The sequence below is a fragment of the Aythya marila genome, assembly GCF_965140915.1.
Source record: "Aythya marila genome assembly, chromosome: 7".
Classification (NCBI taxonomy): Eukaryota; Metazoa; Chordata; class Aves; order Anseriformes; family Anatidae; genus Aythya; species Aythya marila.
The window spans coordinates 21352668-21371453 of record NC_139048.1 but is presented as its reverse complement, the minus strand read 5'-3'; the positions used below and the strand labels follow the sequence as shown (position 1 = coordinate 21371453).

The window sequence follows — 18786 nt, the reverse complement described above, 5'->3', positions numbered from 1 at the left end:
TTAAAAGAACCAAAGCATACTAATTCTACTGTGGTTCTGCACAATACCTTTCAAATACTTGGTTGAAAGTTGTGAGTTAAGTAATTTAGTCTCTCATCCCATTTGTGTCACCTGGAAAGTTAGCAAAATAGGAAAATTAGCAAAATTAGCAGAAAGAAAATGACCTGCCTATAGGTATCCAGTTACCCTGAAAAAGCAGGAACATTTGAGGCACATTTACTTGGAGAGAAAAGTCTTTATTGCTGCAATTTCATAAGGCACAGCTGCTCTCCAAGGACATCAGTCTTTTATAATTCCTTTAATAGAAAAAGGTATTTGTTAATAGCAGGTAATAGTAAACTTTTATTGAGGAGAGTAAGTGGTGAAATATTTATTAAAAAAAAAAAACAAACAATGACGACTTTGGATATAAAAAAGCCCCTGAAATAAGTTAGGGTACTTGACCAGTCTGAAAACATATTCCTCTGTAGTCACAGAAGCCACAGAGAAACTATACCAAATGCAAAATGAGAGTAAACTCTTCTTCTGCGTCTTATGTAGACACCTGTACTTCAAGAGCACCTTCACACCACAGAGCTGAAATTCAAATAAAAGCAGTTGCTCACATCTCCAGAGATGAAATCCAACGACAACAGAGAACTACTCACTTCATGCACCAGAAAAACAGTGTCTGCAGGAGGCTTTTCTGCTACTTCAAGGCAAACATTTGGAGTGAAGTAAGAATTCTCAGTCTCAACTTTCAATGCAATTTTCAGATCAAGCTCTTAGAAAGATGGGTCAGTGCTGCCTGGTCCTCTTGAGAAAAATCTCATGCATATAATCCCAAAATCTTCCCTGATGCGACTCATTCCGATGAATCATAGCAGTAAGGGCCTCACCCTGATCCAGGCTTTGCCAATAATCCTGCAGCCACATCTCTTTCCAACTGAAACACAAAAAGAGACATCACCATAAACCATTAAAAAAACAAAAGGGTCTGCAGCTGTAATAGCAGTAAAACTTTTTTTTTTTTGTTCTTTCACCTAGGAGGAAAACAGGCCCAAGGAAGGTCATGACAAAATATGTTGTTTATGTGCCATTGCGCTCCAACTCATTTAAAGGAGCTTGCCATGAGAATTCACTATGGAAAACAAAGTTAATATTAGCTTCAGAGTATTTTAGAAATACCAGCATATAACCGTAGAGTTAGCCAAAGCAACTAAACTATTCATTGTTGAGAATACAACCTTCTATTAAAATAAAATCTTACTGAGTCCTCACATGATTTTAAGAGTAGCTTTCCATGGCCAGTATGCATATTATAGCAGTTAGACTAGGAATCAATCTTTTCGGACAAACCATTTAACAACTACAGAATTACAGCTAGTCATTACAAGCTCAGGTAATGCATGACAGAGAGAAAAATCTCCATATCCCTCAACCAACTTTCTTCTTTATCTCCAGACCATGTGGCTAAGTACATCATTTCTTTTTCAATGCACATATTCTTGAACTTTTCATTGCACAGACAATGTCACATTTCCCGTCCCATTCATGATCTGGTGGACTACTACTCTCATTTGTATTATATTGAGGTATAACAATAATTTAGCTAATAATTAATATCCTTCCTTCTTATGATTAACTGATTATCTTTTCTCTGTTACAGCTGCTACCCAGCCATATCAAACCATCACACATTCCAGCCAGAAGGATCAAAGGTTATGTTCTTTTTAATTTGCCCATGAGAGTTGCCCAATACTTGTTAATTTATCTATAGAACTTTTGCTTCTCCTCCTAGTCACAGAAAAAAGTACAGTGCCTTCCACATTCACTCTAGACACCATATATTAAAGCAAGCATGACTGCACTGCCCAGAAGCAGATCTCACCCGTTATTCTGGGAATAGCAAAAGAAATGCAGAACGCACATCAGTGGGACTTTCATTGTGAAGCAGCACACAACATGTATGCCATGGTAATTAGTTTTTGGGAATCAACAGTGTCATCTACGGTGGGACGTTTCTGCAGAGTACATCAACAAAGACCTCAAAATAAAGCTTTTAACATCGATTACCATGTGAAGGATCACAGACTGCGACTTACTTCCGCATACAAAAATGTCTGCCTACAGGTTCGTTTGTAAAATGAATCACTTGGACATACCATGAGATCACACTACTTAACAACTAAATTCATTAACCTCTGTTCAAGGATTGCCAATATGAGTTATATGTTTTTTAGAGCACACATTAGGAAAGCAAGTATACTAGCATATGTCCTAGACACAAGGATAAGAGGCAGCAGGTAACAGAAAAAAAGAAAATGTTCTGCAGCTGAATTCTATGGCAACACTGAAAGAAATTCCAATATCCAAGTGAACACTTTGTCAAAAACATTAAATGAACACTTGACATTTTTCTTTTTACACTGCTGTTATTGTTTTTTAAGAAATAAATTTTACCCTGATTCTGTAGCTTGAAAAAAAAAAAAAAAAAAAAAGTATACCAGGAGGAACAGGACTGCACAAATATTCTGAAATTATCAACTACATCCACTGAAACACTATGACCATGAGCTACAGATCTATCTTTAATACTGGTTGTTTTTTAAATTCTATTGCAAGGGACACCTTACACTGGCAAAGGTGATACCCTTCTAAGCTCTTTTTCTCTCATCCTAAATAAACTGTGACATCAACATAAAATAGAACTAGCAAAATTATGATGGTTTCAAAGTATTTATTTATCATAGGGACACTGGCTTCTCTTTTCTTGAGAGGATAAAAAAAGAACGTGATACTGCAGATTAAAACTGTTTAGGTAACTAGAAAGGTGCTGTCACTTAGTCTTCTTAAATTTATCTTTGCAAATTCTCCACCTTTGGAAAATGAATCCATATCACGGAAACAACCAAAACATTTATCTTCACAAAGATGATGAGAAAACATTATCCAGTCCAAGAATAATTGCAGGTTCCAGTTCCTATTAAACAGATGTTCCAATCACAAGGAACACTGTACCTCGCTATTTTTTTGTACAAAGCAGCCAAGAATTCAAGAGATCATAGCTAACAACCTGTATCCTAACACATACAAATGGTTATTCCACAACTTTTTTTACATTTATTTTGGTGTGAAGCCCAGAAGTCCAAACACAAGTGAGGCTGAAAGCATAAGGATCTAGGGAACACATCTCCACACTCGGAGCTAAGGACAGCAAGGTGAAGATAATAATTTGCTCTGGCTACATACGCTCAAGAGAGAGATTCTGTTAATTCAGCACATTTGTCAACACTAGAAACAAATTACATCTGTAAAATAAGAGTTAAAGCACATACAGATGTGCAGGGTAACCATATTGTAATTAGGTACTAGTTCTAAAAATATAGAGACTTTAATTGCCTGTTATTTTCTGTTCCAGAAGCCTCCAGAGCCCAAAGTCACCCTGTATGTTTATAGTCAGACTTTATATATTGGTTATGAGACAGAAAACACCGTACTTCGCTGGAGATTGTCTTAATCGTACCTCCGAAGGTACATAAACATTTACTTTTTTGGAGACATCTTACGTCATACGTCATCAAACAATGGGAAAACAACATACTATGGTTCAGCGAGACACAGAAACCTCCATGGCATGCAGCTGTAGCTTCAGTTACGGACCAACTGTACAGAACTCCTTGCTGGTAACGACTACACAGAACGATGGAGCATCTTAATTTGTAAGTCACATAGACACCCATCCTGTCTTCTACTGCCATCTGCTGCTCAAGTAGAAGAAAATTTATGAAGAAGTAGAGAATACTCACTTCTATAGAGCAGGACACTGCACAGCACATTATAAGGGAAAAGCACATTTTGCTATCAAGACTGAGAAAGGTATTGCTATATAAAAGCTCCAATAAATAAATCAGCCAACAGAAAACAAAAGATTACAAAGGCATTTATCAGATGATCATAGAATTTTCAGGCCCTTTTTACCTACAAGTATAATTATCATATTGAGTAATTGATAAGTTATTTGTATTGTGAAAAATGCTTTTGGATCTAGACATGTTATGGTAGTAATATGAACTATGAAAATCAAGTGCACTGTACTGGAAAACACTTGTCCTCCAAACAAACAAAAAGAAAAGGAAAGGAAAGGCAAAGGCAGACAAAGGATAACCAAATCGCACAAGGTCACAGAGCATTTGAACATATTACTAAGGGTCTCACATTCATCATTAAGCCACTAACCAACGTTACTGTTCAAGTCTCTTTTTCAGCTTCAGTGTCACACAACATGAGAACAACCATGCCGCCCACAAGGCATAATATGAATTGTAACTGGAGATGTATTAAGAGATTCTTCAAGTGCCAAGCATAATTGAAAATTACAGCTGCTATTATTTAAAGCTTTTTTCTTCAAAAAGCATAGTACTGGTAAATTACCTGTCTCCTCCAGAGAGGTCTTCAACATTTCCAAACCCAGGGGTTGGCATAGGGCATCCCATGTGCTGGAAATGAGCTACGCGAGGTCTAGGAGCTGGAACCTTCCCACGAGACTTTTTGTGTTCCTGCTCCTCTTTGATCCGAGTGTTCTCCCTGTCACAGACGAAACACTCGAAGCCATTCAGGTAGTTGGGCAAAGTCATGTCATTCACACCCCACTCCCGCCTCTCCAAGGTCTCTAACAAGAACTGGTTTTTGATTCCCCCGGGGTTTTTATACTCTAGATACTTCATGTATTCCTCTCCGTTCTCATCCAGGAAATGAAGATACTTAGCCAGCTCTTGAGGGCTTTCAAAGTCATCTATAAGAATGATGGAGAGGTTGTTTGGCATCCAGTCCCGTACAGCTGGGGAGCCTCGGTATACTGGGACAGCGCCCAAATGCATTGGACGCCACAGCTTTTCTGTCATATAGTCATTACATATGGCATTCTCCAAGGCCAGGTGAAACTTGTACCTGGCAATAAAAGCCATAAATTCGGAATCTTCTGTAGTGGCTGTAGAAGTGTCTTTCAGTCGCTCACTGGGAAGCTCACGGTTATGCAGGCACTTCCCGTAAGAGTCAACCTAAAATAACAAGTCATCTTTACAAAAGGATTTTTTGCCCAGAGATTGTAGTCCTTACAAAATTCCTAATTTCGATCAGTTCCTAGCTACTTAGTTTAGCCTCACTTTCACTCCAACTTCTTTCCATTTTGAGTACTCTAGAGTCACAACTGTCCTTTAACAGCTTTAGAAGAAAATGAACGCTCAGCTTCAAAAGTAGCACAAACTACACTACAGATAAGGCAGGGGGAAATGCAGGAAAAAAAAAAAAAGAAAAAAAAAAAAAAAGAAAAATTGTACTTATTAGAGGATAGATCAGAAACTGAGTGATAAGGAAAGACATCCACCTTTCTCCATATTAATTTAAAAGTCATCTTTCTACTTAACAGAAATCCAGGACTTTTCCAATTTCCCTCAAATCCCAGAAAGTTGGCCAAAATATTTTCAATTTGTTAGACTGAAAAAATCTGATGGAGGGAGGTAGAAGAATAGCATCTAAAAATGAAAGACAGGATGCTTGATCTGGAGTCTGCTTTATACTTTGACAATACAATTATATTTTTAAATGGTTTTGTCTTTACTTCATTACTGAGCAAATGATGGTAAGAAATGAATCACTACCTTTGGAAACAGCAGAAATGGCTAGGAAAAGGATGTTTCAGATAAGGAGTAAAACCAGATGCTTTTTCCTCATCTATTATCCTTCAGAATTTTTAAGAAAAAAGCATTAGACTGTTTTTCTACTCGAAAGAAACTGCGTTATTTCAGTTCATTAAGCTGCTCTCCATCAGCTGTGCCACAGCAGTGCAAATCACCATAGAATAACATGGTTCTACCAATGCAAATGTGGAGCAGACTCTCAAAACACAGCAAATTTTTCATTACACACTGATATTGTTAAATGGAAGCAAGGCTTGTAAACAGACAGCCTTCCTTTACACTAACTTCAAGCTCCTAGGATCTCAGGAACTTCTAGCAAGACTGATCTCATTCAGGCTTAGTACAACTTGCGACTGACGCCAAGTCTGGCCAACTCCGTGACTAACAGCTACCATCAGGCCTACCTACTGCCATGCGGTGCAGTCTAGACCATGCTTTTGGGAGGCATACAACTAGTCTTTCTGTCCAGCTTGCGGTCGGCATGCTTCCCGTTACGACTCGCGTCTTGGCTAGAAACGAGGACAAACAAACCCCGTTAAAACGAGAACCTGCAGGCGGACGGGGGCGGCCAGGTGGTGCCACGGCCTCCCCGCACGGCACCCACCTGGATGTACTTCATGAGCTCCCGCACGTAGCGGTCCCTGTCCGAGGGCACGTCGCAGTGGGACTGCATGTACAGCACCGGCCCGTAGCCCCGCCGCCGCCACGCGTCCTTCTGGGCCAGGGCCAGCGGCGGGCCCCGCAGGTAGGCGATGCTGGGCAGCCACTGCAGGGTGAGCGGGTAGTCCGACTCCCTGCGGAAGGTGGCCGTGTAGTTGAAGAGGCGGATGCCGGGCGGGTGCGAGAGCAGGTAGTTGTTCATGGGGGACTCCTCGTGGAACAGCGCCCACGTCTGGTGGGGCAGGCGGGGCAGCGGCGCCTCGTAGGCCCTGAAGTCGGTGCCGTAGAAGATGAGCGCCTTGGTGCGGCGGTGCCGCGCCACCCGCCGGCTGCGCGTGGCCAGGCAGGAGCCCCGCGGGCAGTCGATGCGCTCCGTGTCCCCGGGGAAGTGCGGGAAGAGGCTGCCGCTCCACCACAGCACGATGGGCAGCGCCTTGTTGCCCCGCGTGTCGTTGTTGCCCGGCCCGCGGTACGACGCCGCGGCCGCCAAGACCGGGCCCGGGGGGCCGGCGGCCTGCGCCCAGCCCTCGGCCCCGCACGGCGCCTCGCCGCCCGCCTCCCCCTCCGCCGCCAGCACCCGCGGGGCGCCCCACGCCAGCGCCAGCGCCAGCCAGAGGCAGCCGGGCCCCCGCCGCGCCCCGCAGCCCCGCATCGCCGCCCGCCCGGCCACGGCCGCCAGGAAACGGCCGCCGCGGCCCCGCCCGGAGCCGGCCTTCCGCCGGGAGCAGCGCGGGGAGCGGCCGCCAGGGGCGGCAGGAGCACGGCGGGGACCCGGGGAAGGAAGGGGCTGATGGGGGGCCCGCCAGGAGAGCTCTGCCCCTCGCAGAGGGGTGATGGGGGCAGCGGAATGTAACGCCAGCCTGCTGAGGCTGCTGTGAAGCCTCCCTGCCCCTAACGCCCCTGCACCCCACAGCGGGCTGCCAGCGCACCCAGCGATAGCAAAAACCCCCCCGGCCCCAAGCAGGCACGCAGACACTGCAAAGTACAGCGAGTTTTACCTCCAGCTAGCGGCCACAACGGGCAAACAAAACATCGAGTAACAGAACGGGTGGCTGGGAGGAGCTACACCTCCGCGCAAAGGTCACTTAAGGTGCGCTTCTCTAGCAACCTGGGATAACGCGATATTGAAATATTATCGAAATGGTGAATTGATATTTGATATTTGTATTAGGACTCCATTATAAAAATCTAACAGAACAGTTCTAGATTTGCTAGTAATAGAAATGATATAGGCTTCAAATTCATTCCCTTAAGAGATAATTGCAAGTATTGTGGGATCAGATCAAGTTTGATGTAGGCAATAAAGGACACCTGTTAGTAGGGACACAAGCAGAGAAGCACTCTCTAAGGAACAGGCTTAAAATCCTGGAATATTCATGTTTTCTTCTGGGAAGGTTGGTCTTAACACTGCTCAGACTTGATTCAGAAGCATTATGGTCAGTGCAGAAAGACTGCCCTGCGTGCCACCCCCGTCAGCTCCACCACTCACTCAGTCCCAGCAGGTCCGGGGCTCAATCCCAGTAGACATTGGCTCAGCAAGGCAATGTCCATACACACTGTACTACCACAAAGGTTCCTGCAAGCACAATTTACTCCGAAATTAATGTACAAGATGCACAAGGCCCATCATTATTGCAATGTATCTGTCCAGTAGTGGATTCTGAACATAATGCACATTCTGTAGAAGAGACTAATCTGAAAAATATTCCATAGCAAACTAAGTAATCGGATGTTTCTACCAATGGCTGTCTTGTGCTTTCATACACACTATTGCAAGGTTATCAATGAAGTGTACAGTATCAATGCTCTAGGCTACAGTCCAGTTGCACTGCCAGTTCAATCTGAACTTTATTTCTGCAATTAGTCAAAAAAAAAGAAAACAAATCAAACCCCAAGAAACAGGAGAAAAAAAGATAATCAGCTTCCCTGTTATCTTGACTCCGAAGCAGTAACTCTATTTCTCTGAAAAATGAAGACTGCAGAAGTCTTCAAGCTGGCATTGTCACAAGGTAACAGCAATACTTTTCCAATTAGAAAAAAAAAATGAAGTCTTTGCAAAATGAAAGTTCAGAAGGGGCAGAAAGTTAAAACTGTTTATCTAAGCAAAGTAATACTGAGATTAAACAGCACCTTTTGTCTGTTGGCTCTTGTTGAATTTCTTACCGCCATTCACTGTGAATAAGAAAAAAAAAAAGACTGAACCTGGTCAGCAGAAGATTGGATTGTAAAGGACCACTTAGCTAGACTTCAGCCCTTCCCATTTCCTCCCTCCCGCAAAATACAGGGTTTGGAAAAATAAGCAGTGTTTATTTACTAACAATGACATAAAATACATCTTAATATATTTTTATTTCTTTACAAATTAAAAGATGCATTGGAAAAAACAAGTGAAGAAAACAAAAGGTTCATTTATGATCTCATTTCCACCCCCACACCCCCCAATATTAATACTAGAAATTAGTATTTGTGGAAGTCTGTGGTTGCTGAGCCTTATATTCCTGGGAAGTTGTTTTTTCCCCCCCTCTGGTTAAAAATCCTCTAGATTTTGGGCTGGAGGCAACACATGGAGTAAAAAGTCAGCCGCATTCATACAAAAATGAGGAAGGTTCTGTCATTGTGAAAGTTCCTCCATTACAATTTTCATACTCCCCTTTCTCTGTAGTGATGGGAGGGAAGACAAACTAGCAGCATTAGAAGAAAAATGGATTTATATACATGCTACAGTATATGGAACTAAAACCACAATCAAATATTTTTCTGATCTAAACAAGGACTTTCTTTTGAGATGTCAAGCCCAGGTCTTATCTCCTTTAATCCACCCACGCTTTTTCCTCACACTTTTAGTACTATTGGTGGCTCAAACTCCTGGGTATTTTAGGAACACTTGTTAAGTGTTCAAGCTAAAATATAAAAGCCCCCTTTCAGAAGTGAATAATCAAAGCCCTTAGGATTCTGAATTTGATTTACACTTGCTCCCTTTTCATAGGAGTCTTCTCATTCACCCTTGCAGAATGGAGTGGCAGAGTGGCCAAAATGGATGGACTAATCTGAGGTATTTTAGTTTAACAAACAGGCTTATAAAAAGGTTTTGTGCAAGCTGATCACTAGGCTGAATGGGGGAGGGCATAAACATCCACTGATGAAACTTTGCTATGGCCCTGATCCTTTCCAGTAACTGAAATCAGGTACTTGCCATACCTAATACAGTACAGTCTAAATCTGTTTTTGTATCCCCTTCTTTCTAATACAGGGTCCAAAGCAGTCTCAAATTCGCATCAGTAAAACTCAAATTCCTGCTTGTTTGCTATGATTCAGAACAGTGTGGTTGAAAATGGCCACCTCCTTTTCATCCAGTTCCCACACATCACCTTGTTTAAAAGTATTTTCTGCTTAACCTTAAGAGGCTTTTGTTCCCACCACCATCTGGATAGACAGGTAAGCTCTGCAGAAGAAGAGAGGCCATGGAACATGGATCATGTAGGACATCACGGAGCTGCGCAATGAGAAGGAAAGGAGTCACCACTCACACCAACAGGGAGCTCTGACTCTACCCCTATGCTGTTCAGAAGCTAGTTATTGTTGTTCCCTGAACTATTAATTCCTCCAGTACAGATCTGCACAGCAACTTATAGTACAGGGAAGATTGTGGAAAGAAATTTGCCCTCCTGCCTCCTGGCTTACCACTTATTTCTTTTTTCAAGGATTTCTGGTTCAGACAGCCACATGATACATTTGTGCTCTGCAATGTCACGTTTCCCTCTAAAAAGAGAAAGAGGCAAAATGTTTGGCTGCTTTAGCTACCATCACCTGACATGCCTCTTGTCCTCCCATCCTGCGCATCCTCTTCACACTTAGAGCATGCACACGCGCCCATACAAACACACAGCAACTACCAGAAATTTTGAAGGTATCGCTTTTTCACCCAATGTTGAATCATGTACAGTGAACTGAAAAAAAAACTACATTCATTACAACAGGATTAGCGAGCATGGGGGGGGTGAACTCCTGCCAAGCACAGGAAACAATTTAGATACAAGTAAAAGACCTGGTATCAAAGGCCTTTTTGTTTGTTTGTTTTTTTAGCCCTCACCAGGAAAAAAGAAATTATCTCTCATATGGGACTGGGAAAGGTTGAAAGGATTTCTGCTTATGCAATGTGTATTAAAAATTATGGAATTGTACAGATTTCTACGTTGTCCTTTTTGAGGGCGCTGGGCCTTCTGATCAGGTCATTAGTGGAGGCTGAAATGTCACTGCTGAGTTCCAGCACCACTCCCTCCTCTAGCTCAGTAGCTGCCGAATCTCCTTGTGCATGTGACACAGGAAGTCCACATATGAAGCTCCCCCAGTCAGGCTCTTATCCTCCACCAAAAAGTGTTTGAAGAGCATTTCCAGCTTATCTTCTTGCTTCACAATTATTAACTGCAAACAAAAGCAATAGTGGATAGTTAACAGAACTAATGTTCCACAGGAAAGAGAAAAAAGCTAAATAGCTCAAAAAATCCAACAAAGATAACTAGAACCACTGCATATATTGCTAATGTGCTTTCACTTCTCTAATTAAGTTGGATTAAGTCTCAGCCATACTTAGAAGGAAAATACCGCATGGTATGTGGTATGTTGTTTGTGCAGTAGTATGTTATGTACGAAATAATTCTAGTTTCAGAACTATGTTAAACACAAAACTCCAAAACTAATACCTGAAGTTTTTTGAGATGCTTGAAAACTTATGTTTGAATCACAGTTTTAAGAGTAAATTCAGCATTAGCCTTTACATGAATAAGACTGGTATCACCTGCTCTAGTAAGAGTAAAAGGGAAGGGAACTTAGAGCTATGAATGAGGGGCAACATTTTTACCTTCATGTAGCGGGATCTTTGCACCTGAAGCATGTCAACAATAGATCGTACTTTCTTTGAAAAGGGATTTTCCAAAACAGGCAGGGTATTCTGAAATTAAAAACATTAAATTCCCATTAGACAAATAAATAGAGTGCAATTTTAAAAATCTCAGCAGTTTCACCATATTATGTAATGTTACAAATATATTTACCACCACTAGCATAACATTTATTTGACCTCAGCTAATTAAAATAAAGTAAAACATAGCATCAGAAATGAAGGTCAATTTTTAGTCCCATTTATGTATCACCTGTTCTCCTTACTGTCAGTGGAAGTGTGGCTTGTCAAATAAAGCCAGCCAAAACAACATCAACATGCCCAGATGAGGGATGTCTCCATTAGTTTCACATATCTGCGCTTCTCATTGTTAGTAAGAAGTAAATATCTTTAAATCTTTTCCCAACTTTCTTTCTCATTGTTTTAACTCTTGAGTGATTATCATAGACAGCATCTCCCACACTGTCACCCAGCTCACCAAAGTGCTGCTAATCTGACTGAAGGATGACACTCCAAAGAGGTTCTGGATCAGGCCTTGCTGCACATTCACTCCAACCCAAACGAAGATGTTCAGCCCATTCTCCAGCAGGTATATGTCACCCTTGGAGAGACGTTCCTCTGAGTTGCGGATTGCTGCTGGTAAGGAGTCACTGTCAACATCTGCTTTGGTCTGTTTTAGAGTGAATTAAAAAAAAGTCAAGGTTATAAAATAAAAACATATTAAGTTCTGAAAATTTCTGCCACTAAGACCCCAGTGGTTTACCCATTGCTAGGACTCATAATACTGCAATAGCTCAGACTTAAGCATTCATTTTCTTAGCTTAGCTTTCTTACTGAACACGACACAGAAGCAGATTAGAAACTCTTAGTTCGCAAAATAGAACAAAAGACTGTTGTGAAAGTATTCTGTAGTTCCAATATTGCTTTCTGGAGCAAAATTGGTACTTACTGTTATTCCAGCAACTATGTTACTGAAAAGTGAGAATAGTAGGTGGATTTTCCCTGCAACAACTATAATTACTACATAAAATTACAAGATGGCTTAGGATTTTTGAAAGACTACTAAAGAATCAGAAGATTGTTGTCATGTGCTCACAGCTCAGAGAAGATCTCAACAAATTCACAAGAGGCAGTAATGTACCTATCACTGAAAAGAATTAAATGACGTATCCCAACAGATGGCAGATCCCAAATACTTCTCAAATTACTTCCCACTGATAAAATACAAATGCCGGTCCTTAAGGTAAGTCAAGACAACAGCAAGTCTCCAGTGTTAAGAAACTGAATTACTCACCAGGGGCAAGAGCCTAGGGTAAAAGAAAACATTTGTTTCTGCCACATCCATGGATGTGACTAACTGGCGAATGTAGGCACGGTCATCTGTTGTGACCTCCGGACCAGGCTGAAGGACATCACTCTTCAACACACAGTTCAAGTACACAGGAAGCAGCTTCATGCATTCAGGGAGGATCAGCTGCAAGTCACAAGCAGACAGAAGTTGGCCAGCTCTCTTGCTGAATAAGTTTATGCTTGACAGAACAAAGCTTACATGAGCCAACAGTGTGGTTTATATGTGAGAAGTGAAACTGACAGTCCAATCATAATGTGGACCTGCAGAAATAGTGCAAAACTTTTCTCTGGAAGAAGCTTAGAGTCCCTTTTAATACCTGAGCCCCTGGTTCAAATTTAAAGCATTAGTGTTTACCTGGCCAGCAGAAGATGGACTAGCACAGTTCTTTCGATAGCAAGCTAGGATCTGGGCACACTGGTTAATCAGTGCATCTCGGACAGTCTTTACTGGGCTGTTCAGAACTCCACGATATGCTGCACATAAAGAGAGAAAAGAAATGGACAGCTATCAAGAGATGTCTCATGAACAGTAAAATAAACACTACTTTCACAAAACAAATTTTTTTTTTTTTATAGTAATGAAAGAGATGAATTCCTACTGAAAGTCTAAAGAAGCTCATTTACCCCCCTCTTATTACATATACTTCTACTCTCCATCTCTCATATGCTTTAAAACACACTTAGAATAATAGGTACAAACAAGGTTAAGTAGAGTACAATACATACAAGTATTATATTCATGAACAGAGGCCACTGTTTCCTATTCCTGGAGGAAAAATTGGGAAGTCAAAAGAATAACTAAACCAGTCCAAAAATAAATACAAATATGAATTCAGACAGCTTTCAATACTAACCTCTTAAAAATATAGATAAGATCTTGTAGGATGGATAAACCTACACCCTCAATCTGCACCTCTTGCCCTAAACAACAGTACTATGGGAAAGAGCACAAAGCTGTGGTAAGTGAGTGAAACATCAGGACTGCCACCTGACACTTGATGCAAAAAGACTAAACAGGTGTCACTGAATGACAAGAGGCATTTTAGCACAGTTAGAGGTTATGTTTCTTGTTACCATATTTAGCCTTACCATATTTAGCCAAGTAATTGATGAGTGTGTCTGTCTCACAGTTTCGATAGAGGTCAGCAAGCTGTGTGCAACAGTTTAGTGAGAGGTTGTGAATGCGGAGTCGTCGCTGTCCGGCACAACTTGTATATAGCAGAGCACACTGCAAAAGACAAAAATGCCAAGATACAGGAAAGTGAGGTCCTGCTACAGTAAGAAAGGTGGGGGTTGAATATACTTCATTAAAAATCAGGATTCAGATGTCCAGACAAGAAAATTACGTAGAGGACTTGCACAATAACTTAAAAGCATATGCTAAGGATGAGTCAACGAAAGGTAACAGGCAGCAAATGTTAGCAGCTGTCTTCGAAGACAGACTGTGGATTGAAGCTTTCTAGGTCACCATGAGACTACGTATTCTGAAAGGTTAGGGATACAGTAAGTGACAGGAAGACTTCATAGTTCCTTGAGTGTCTAATAATTCAGCTTTAGAGCGATAATCATCTGCAACTGGCACACTCCTGCAGTTAGGCATTGGTTCTTGTTTTGTCATATTCTTGTTGACATTTTTCAATTGTTAACTGCCTTCCTTCTTCTATGAAAGCCTTCACCCTCCCCTGCCTCACCTGAAGGAGTGCACCACTGTCTTCACTCAGTTTGTCATCATGCTTGAATTCCACTGTGATGGTTTTATCGCAGTCCAAACCTGCCATCTCTACGTCAGTTGTGTTGCTCATATAGAAAGCTCCAAAAAAGTCAGTTGCTCGAATGCCTACAAAAGAAGGATACATGATAAATGAGCTGCGCTTTTCGACAGAATAAAAAGACAGCCTTTAGAGCCCTGAAAATCCTGTCACTAGGGACGCTAATTATCTTGACAGATTTCAACAGGAATCTTTGTTCAGTCTTGACAAGGTGCTTAAAGGTCAGAGCTTTAAGAGAGCTTTTTGCATAGTCTAGTCTCAAAAGATTTAAATTAGGGGAAAAACCTGTTACTTCCCATGTGATATACTTGAAGTACTGAATTTTTTAAGATTCATTCATGCTAACACCCACCTGTGCTTGTGCGTACTCTCATCACAGCATCAAATCCCACTTCTTTCTGGACATCTCTTCTCAAGTCATTTAGGAACCTATCCTGGTCTGTCTCCAGCTAAAACACAATCAGTAATTCAAGTTTCACCATAAATCACAATTAAAAAAAAAAGATACACCACCTGCAGTTTTACCCTAAAAAATCAGCTCAGTGTCCTAATAATATAATGTCATGATAAAAGTTAACAGCATAGCTTGTTGTTCTCGTTCACAGAGATTGTGCGAAGACAAAGCTAACAAAATCTTTTTGGTGAAAAACTCAAAGTAGCATTTTTATCTCCAAAGAAGTATTTGTTTGTTATGGTTTACACAACAAAAAAGAACTGGCCACTAAAGAGTAACTTTTACTCAAATCAAATACCAGTCTGACTCAACGGAGCTCTTACCTGGAAATATGCATACTTATAAATGGAGCCTCCTGTCTGGTAAGTTACTATGCCTAGCGTTGCCACATCCAAATACTGGTTTGGAAATAGGAACAGATCCACACAGCAGCCCTGGGCCACACAGTCTTTAGCCAAGTTGTTGTAGAAGCTTGTCTGAGGTTGAAACAAAGTCTAAGAAAGGAAGTCAGAGGTGAGATCAAAAGCTTGTGCTAAGAGAAGGAAAGCAAGAGGCAGATTATAATCACAGGAAAAAACACATTTAATGCTTCAAGTCTCCATTCTGCAAAATTCAGATTATATGACATCCTTCCTGACCCTGCCTTTGAAAATGACTGTAATGTCAAAAAAATTACTACACATCTTGCATTAATCCTAAGTTCTGCATGTTTACTTTAACACATCATCTATAGTACTTCATGCTGTGTAAGAATACAGATCTACTTCTTTTTCTTATACCAGAGCTATCCTTATGATGTCAATTTTACACAACTGTGCCTGAGAACAGCCAATGAAGTATAATGTCAAAAGATATTAACTGTGATGGTTACACTGCATGCTACCCTTCTCACTCTTTCAGTGATACTTCAGAGCTATTTTACCCTGTAAGGAGTATAATGTAGAAATGAATCATAAGCATCATTATTACCTTCTCCTTATCTGTGTTGATCAGTTTCTTATCGTCCCTGTTCTTCAACTTCCCTGGGGCCTCTGCAATGGGCAGAGAGGTGTGGAAAATGAAGAGCTTGCCAGCACACTCAGCTGCCTACAGAAGACGGGGGTGAAATTGCTCAAGTTAGAAACATTTAATAAAAACATTTAGGCCAAAATGTGATTCAAGGACACACATCCAAGCATCTTTATTACTTCATTTCTTCATGTCAAGAAGGTACTACACACAGGCTCAGTAATCACTCAGCTATATCAATGGTACCCATCACAGGAAGCACAGCTTGATGATCTGTTTCAAAAAAGGAAGTTTCAGTTCTATTGGACCTGTGCTAGTTCCATGGCAGGGAGAAGAGGTCTGGCTTCAAGGAGACAAAGAGCAGTAAATTCTCTAAAGGCAGGACTCAGCTACAAAAAGTTTTGCACAAATGAGTTAGACTACTTTCAGCTACTGAATTTGTGGGAATAAGGCAAGTCACAGAAATGGAAAAGGATGTCATAATCTGACTTCCAAAAGATCATTAATTTTAAATCAATAGTCTATGTAAACTCCTGCCAATGTTTAGTAGGTCATTTTCTCTGATACACAGAGTAAGCAATCAATTAATAGTTCGAATTGCTTCTTGACTGAAGTAGTTACCAAACCTGAGTTTAGGGGAGACTTGTAAGGACTTATATAAAAGACAAATGAAGTTATAAGAACAGATTTGGGTGGAATCATACAGGAAATCCATTTGATCAATACATACAAGTCTGAGTTAGATCACACATGCAATTACCTGAAGTACTAGAATGGAAGAACTTTTGGAAAATTTTACTACTATGTAATTAAATTTTACATATTGGTATAGACAACTTCAACAGATTGCACTCTCTCCTTTTATTTAAATTTATACCAGAGCTCCCAGCACAGGATTAGAAAGACACTCTGTTACAGAACTCCTCCTAAATGACATATGAAGGAGTTCAGCACCTGGTTTTAACACTGAAAGGTCTTTCCTGTAGGTTCTGGAAACTGGTCAAAGCAAAAACACTGCCAGGTCACCAAGATTAAGCCTCATTTTTTGTATTCTCAGCAAAAATGCTTTAAAAATTATATAGAGAAGAGATAGCTGGCTACATAGAACTGGAGGTACCTGCACTTTAACGGGTCAAGTAGAGAATGATGGAACATGAACTTCAGAGTACTCAGACTGAAAATTTGCTATGACAATACATTTACCAACCTTCAACGCTTCCAGTCCTGCTTGAATCACAGGTCCAAAAACAGTTTCTGTTTCTCTTGTGTCTGCAAACATTTCTGGAATCTGGTCCAGCAAACTAGCAAGGAAAAAGGAGGAATTCAGGAAGATTCTATGTAAGTGGTAAAGCCACAGTTCTAGTTAGTTGTTGACCTATGAGACTGAGGTGGTTTAAACAGAAGTTCCTAACATGTCTGTGTTTTCTGAAGATACTTTTTTTGTTTGTTTTAAACACAGTATTTGCCATCCCATTGCTTATGTGTGAAAAACCACATACTTCAATAGCTGTTTGTGCTCTTTTAATATATTCCAACACATATTGCTAGGTAAACTCAAACTCTTAGGGAAGACTAGCAACACTTCACCTCTGTTTGCCAAACATCCTATGTGCTATTCAAAGATTAATAGACTTAATTCACAGATTTGTACTTGCTTTTGTTAATGCACTACAGAACAGGCAGGCAATTTTCGTTAACAACATGAACTGTGTCTATTTCCCAAAACCTACTTAGCTACACATCATAGTTTAATTGCAATTCAAGTGTAGTGTTAAATAGCTTGCCAAAATTTTGTTGATTTCTTTCTTTCCTTCTAGATTTCACCTTTCCCTATCCCCATTCAATTTTTCCATTGAACCAAAATCAGACACCATTGTTGTCTTCATTTATAATTCACCTGGGCATCTGTCTTAAAGAAGATGATTCCGTATTCCTATAACTTTCATTCTCCACCATTTTGATTTTTTTTTTCCTCCCCTAGACAGACACTTCTGCACTAAATCCCATTACATATAGCCTCTGCCAAGCTGGTCTGGAAGCTAAATAAACCCTTACACTCCATAAATTTTCCCATCCTCTCCTTTGTTAGTTTCATCTCAAAGAGTATAGAATTCTAGGCACATAACACAACAAATAAGCAGTGAACAGGACACTTAAATGAAACACTTGAGTCTACCAAACAAAATGTTTACTCTGCACAACATAATTCAGTTTCTGTTACCTGACAATAACTGTCCTGGACTCGTTCACATTCACCAGGAAACCATCAAGGAGTGGCACAAACATGTCTGCCACATCTGAGACAACCATCATTTGTGGCTGCGCCAATGAGCTCTTCACGTTATAGAAGTGTAATACCTTGTTGTAAGTGACAAAGCCTACTCGAATGGCTGATTCTTCCATGTTTCCTTCTCTGTAAGAGACATACTTCTAAGTGGATGGCAAAATCATTACACAGAATACAACACAGTAAAGGGTAAAGGAGAAAATGAAAGGAAGGAAAAATCTTTCAGCTAGAAAAGTACTCAGATGTCCTGCTTGATCTCTTTGCAAACAAAAGCTTGACAGGATTACCTTTTTTTTTTTTTTTTTTTTTTAAAACCCTGGCTTTTTTAAAAGGAGAAAGTGAGTTTCCCCTGTTTTGACTGGCTACAACAGTACACATTATACATACCTGGGCAGGTAATCCAAGAGTGACTTCAATTCTTCACATATTAGCCTCACTAAGCCACTCTTCACAGCATTGTAAGACACATCAATCATGAAAATGAAAGCAGGTGGACTAGGAAATTTGTTATTCTGTGGAAGAAGGGGAAGAAGTCACATTAAGGCCATGTAACACAATCCGCAACAGCTCTATAACATGGACAAACAAATGCTGGTCAAAACTCTAACAGTACTCATATACTTTTCACTCATGAGAAGTGATTGTTTCTTTGGATTACTTTCACACTCCTGCCCATCTAACAC

At 40.7% G+C, this 18786-nt stretch overlaps 2 protein-coding genes across 2 annotated transcripts in view; both read right to left on the bottom strand.

Moving 5' to 3' along the window:
- Positions 1 to 328: 328 nt before the first annotated feature.
- Positions 329 to 6990, bottom strand: FUT11 (fucosyltransferase 11; the record flags this gene model as incomplete). Its single annotated transcript, XM_082764663.1, has 3 exons — positions 329 to 925; positions 4414 to 5039; positions 6283 to 6990. 3 exons carry the CDS (start codon positions 6988 to 6990, stop codon positions 778 to 780), a joined length of 1482 nt encoding a protein of 493 aa, XP_082620789.1. The 3' UTR covers positions 329 to 777.
- Positions 6991 to 7825: 835 nt separating this feature from the next.
- Positions 7826 to 18786, bottom strand: part of SEC24C (SEC24 homolog C, COPII coat complex component) — a 34808-nt gene continuing 23847 nt past the window's right edge. The window contains exons 13-25 of the mRNA XM_082764932.1: positions 18491 to 18615; positions 18038 to 18229; positions 17024 to 17117; positions 15778 to 15894; positions 15132 to 15302; positions 14707 to 14803; positions 14277 to 14422; positions 13675 to 13813; positions 12941 to 13059; positions 12530 to 12709; positions 11714 to 11905; positions 11197 to 11286; positions 7826 to 10760 (exon numbers count right to left, since the gene is read on the bottom strand). Coding sequence (XP_082621058.1) covers positions 10620 to 10760; positions 11197 to 11286; positions 11714 to 11905; positions 12530 to 12709; positions 12941 to 13059; positions 13675 to 13813; positions 14277 to 14422; positions 14707 to 14803; positions 15132 to 15302; positions 15778 to 15894; positions 17024 to 17117; positions 18038 to 18229; positions 18491 to 18615 — 1803 coding nt within the window. The 3' untranslated portion in view covers positions 7826 to 10619. The remainder of the gene's footprint in view (positions 10761 to 11196; positions 11287 to 11713; positions 11906 to 12529; positions 12710 to 12940; positions 13060 to 13674; positions 13814 to 14276; positions 14423 to 14706; positions 14804 to 15131; positions 15303 to 15777; positions 15895 to 17023; positions 17118 to 18037; positions 18230 to 18490; positions 18616 to 18786) is intronic.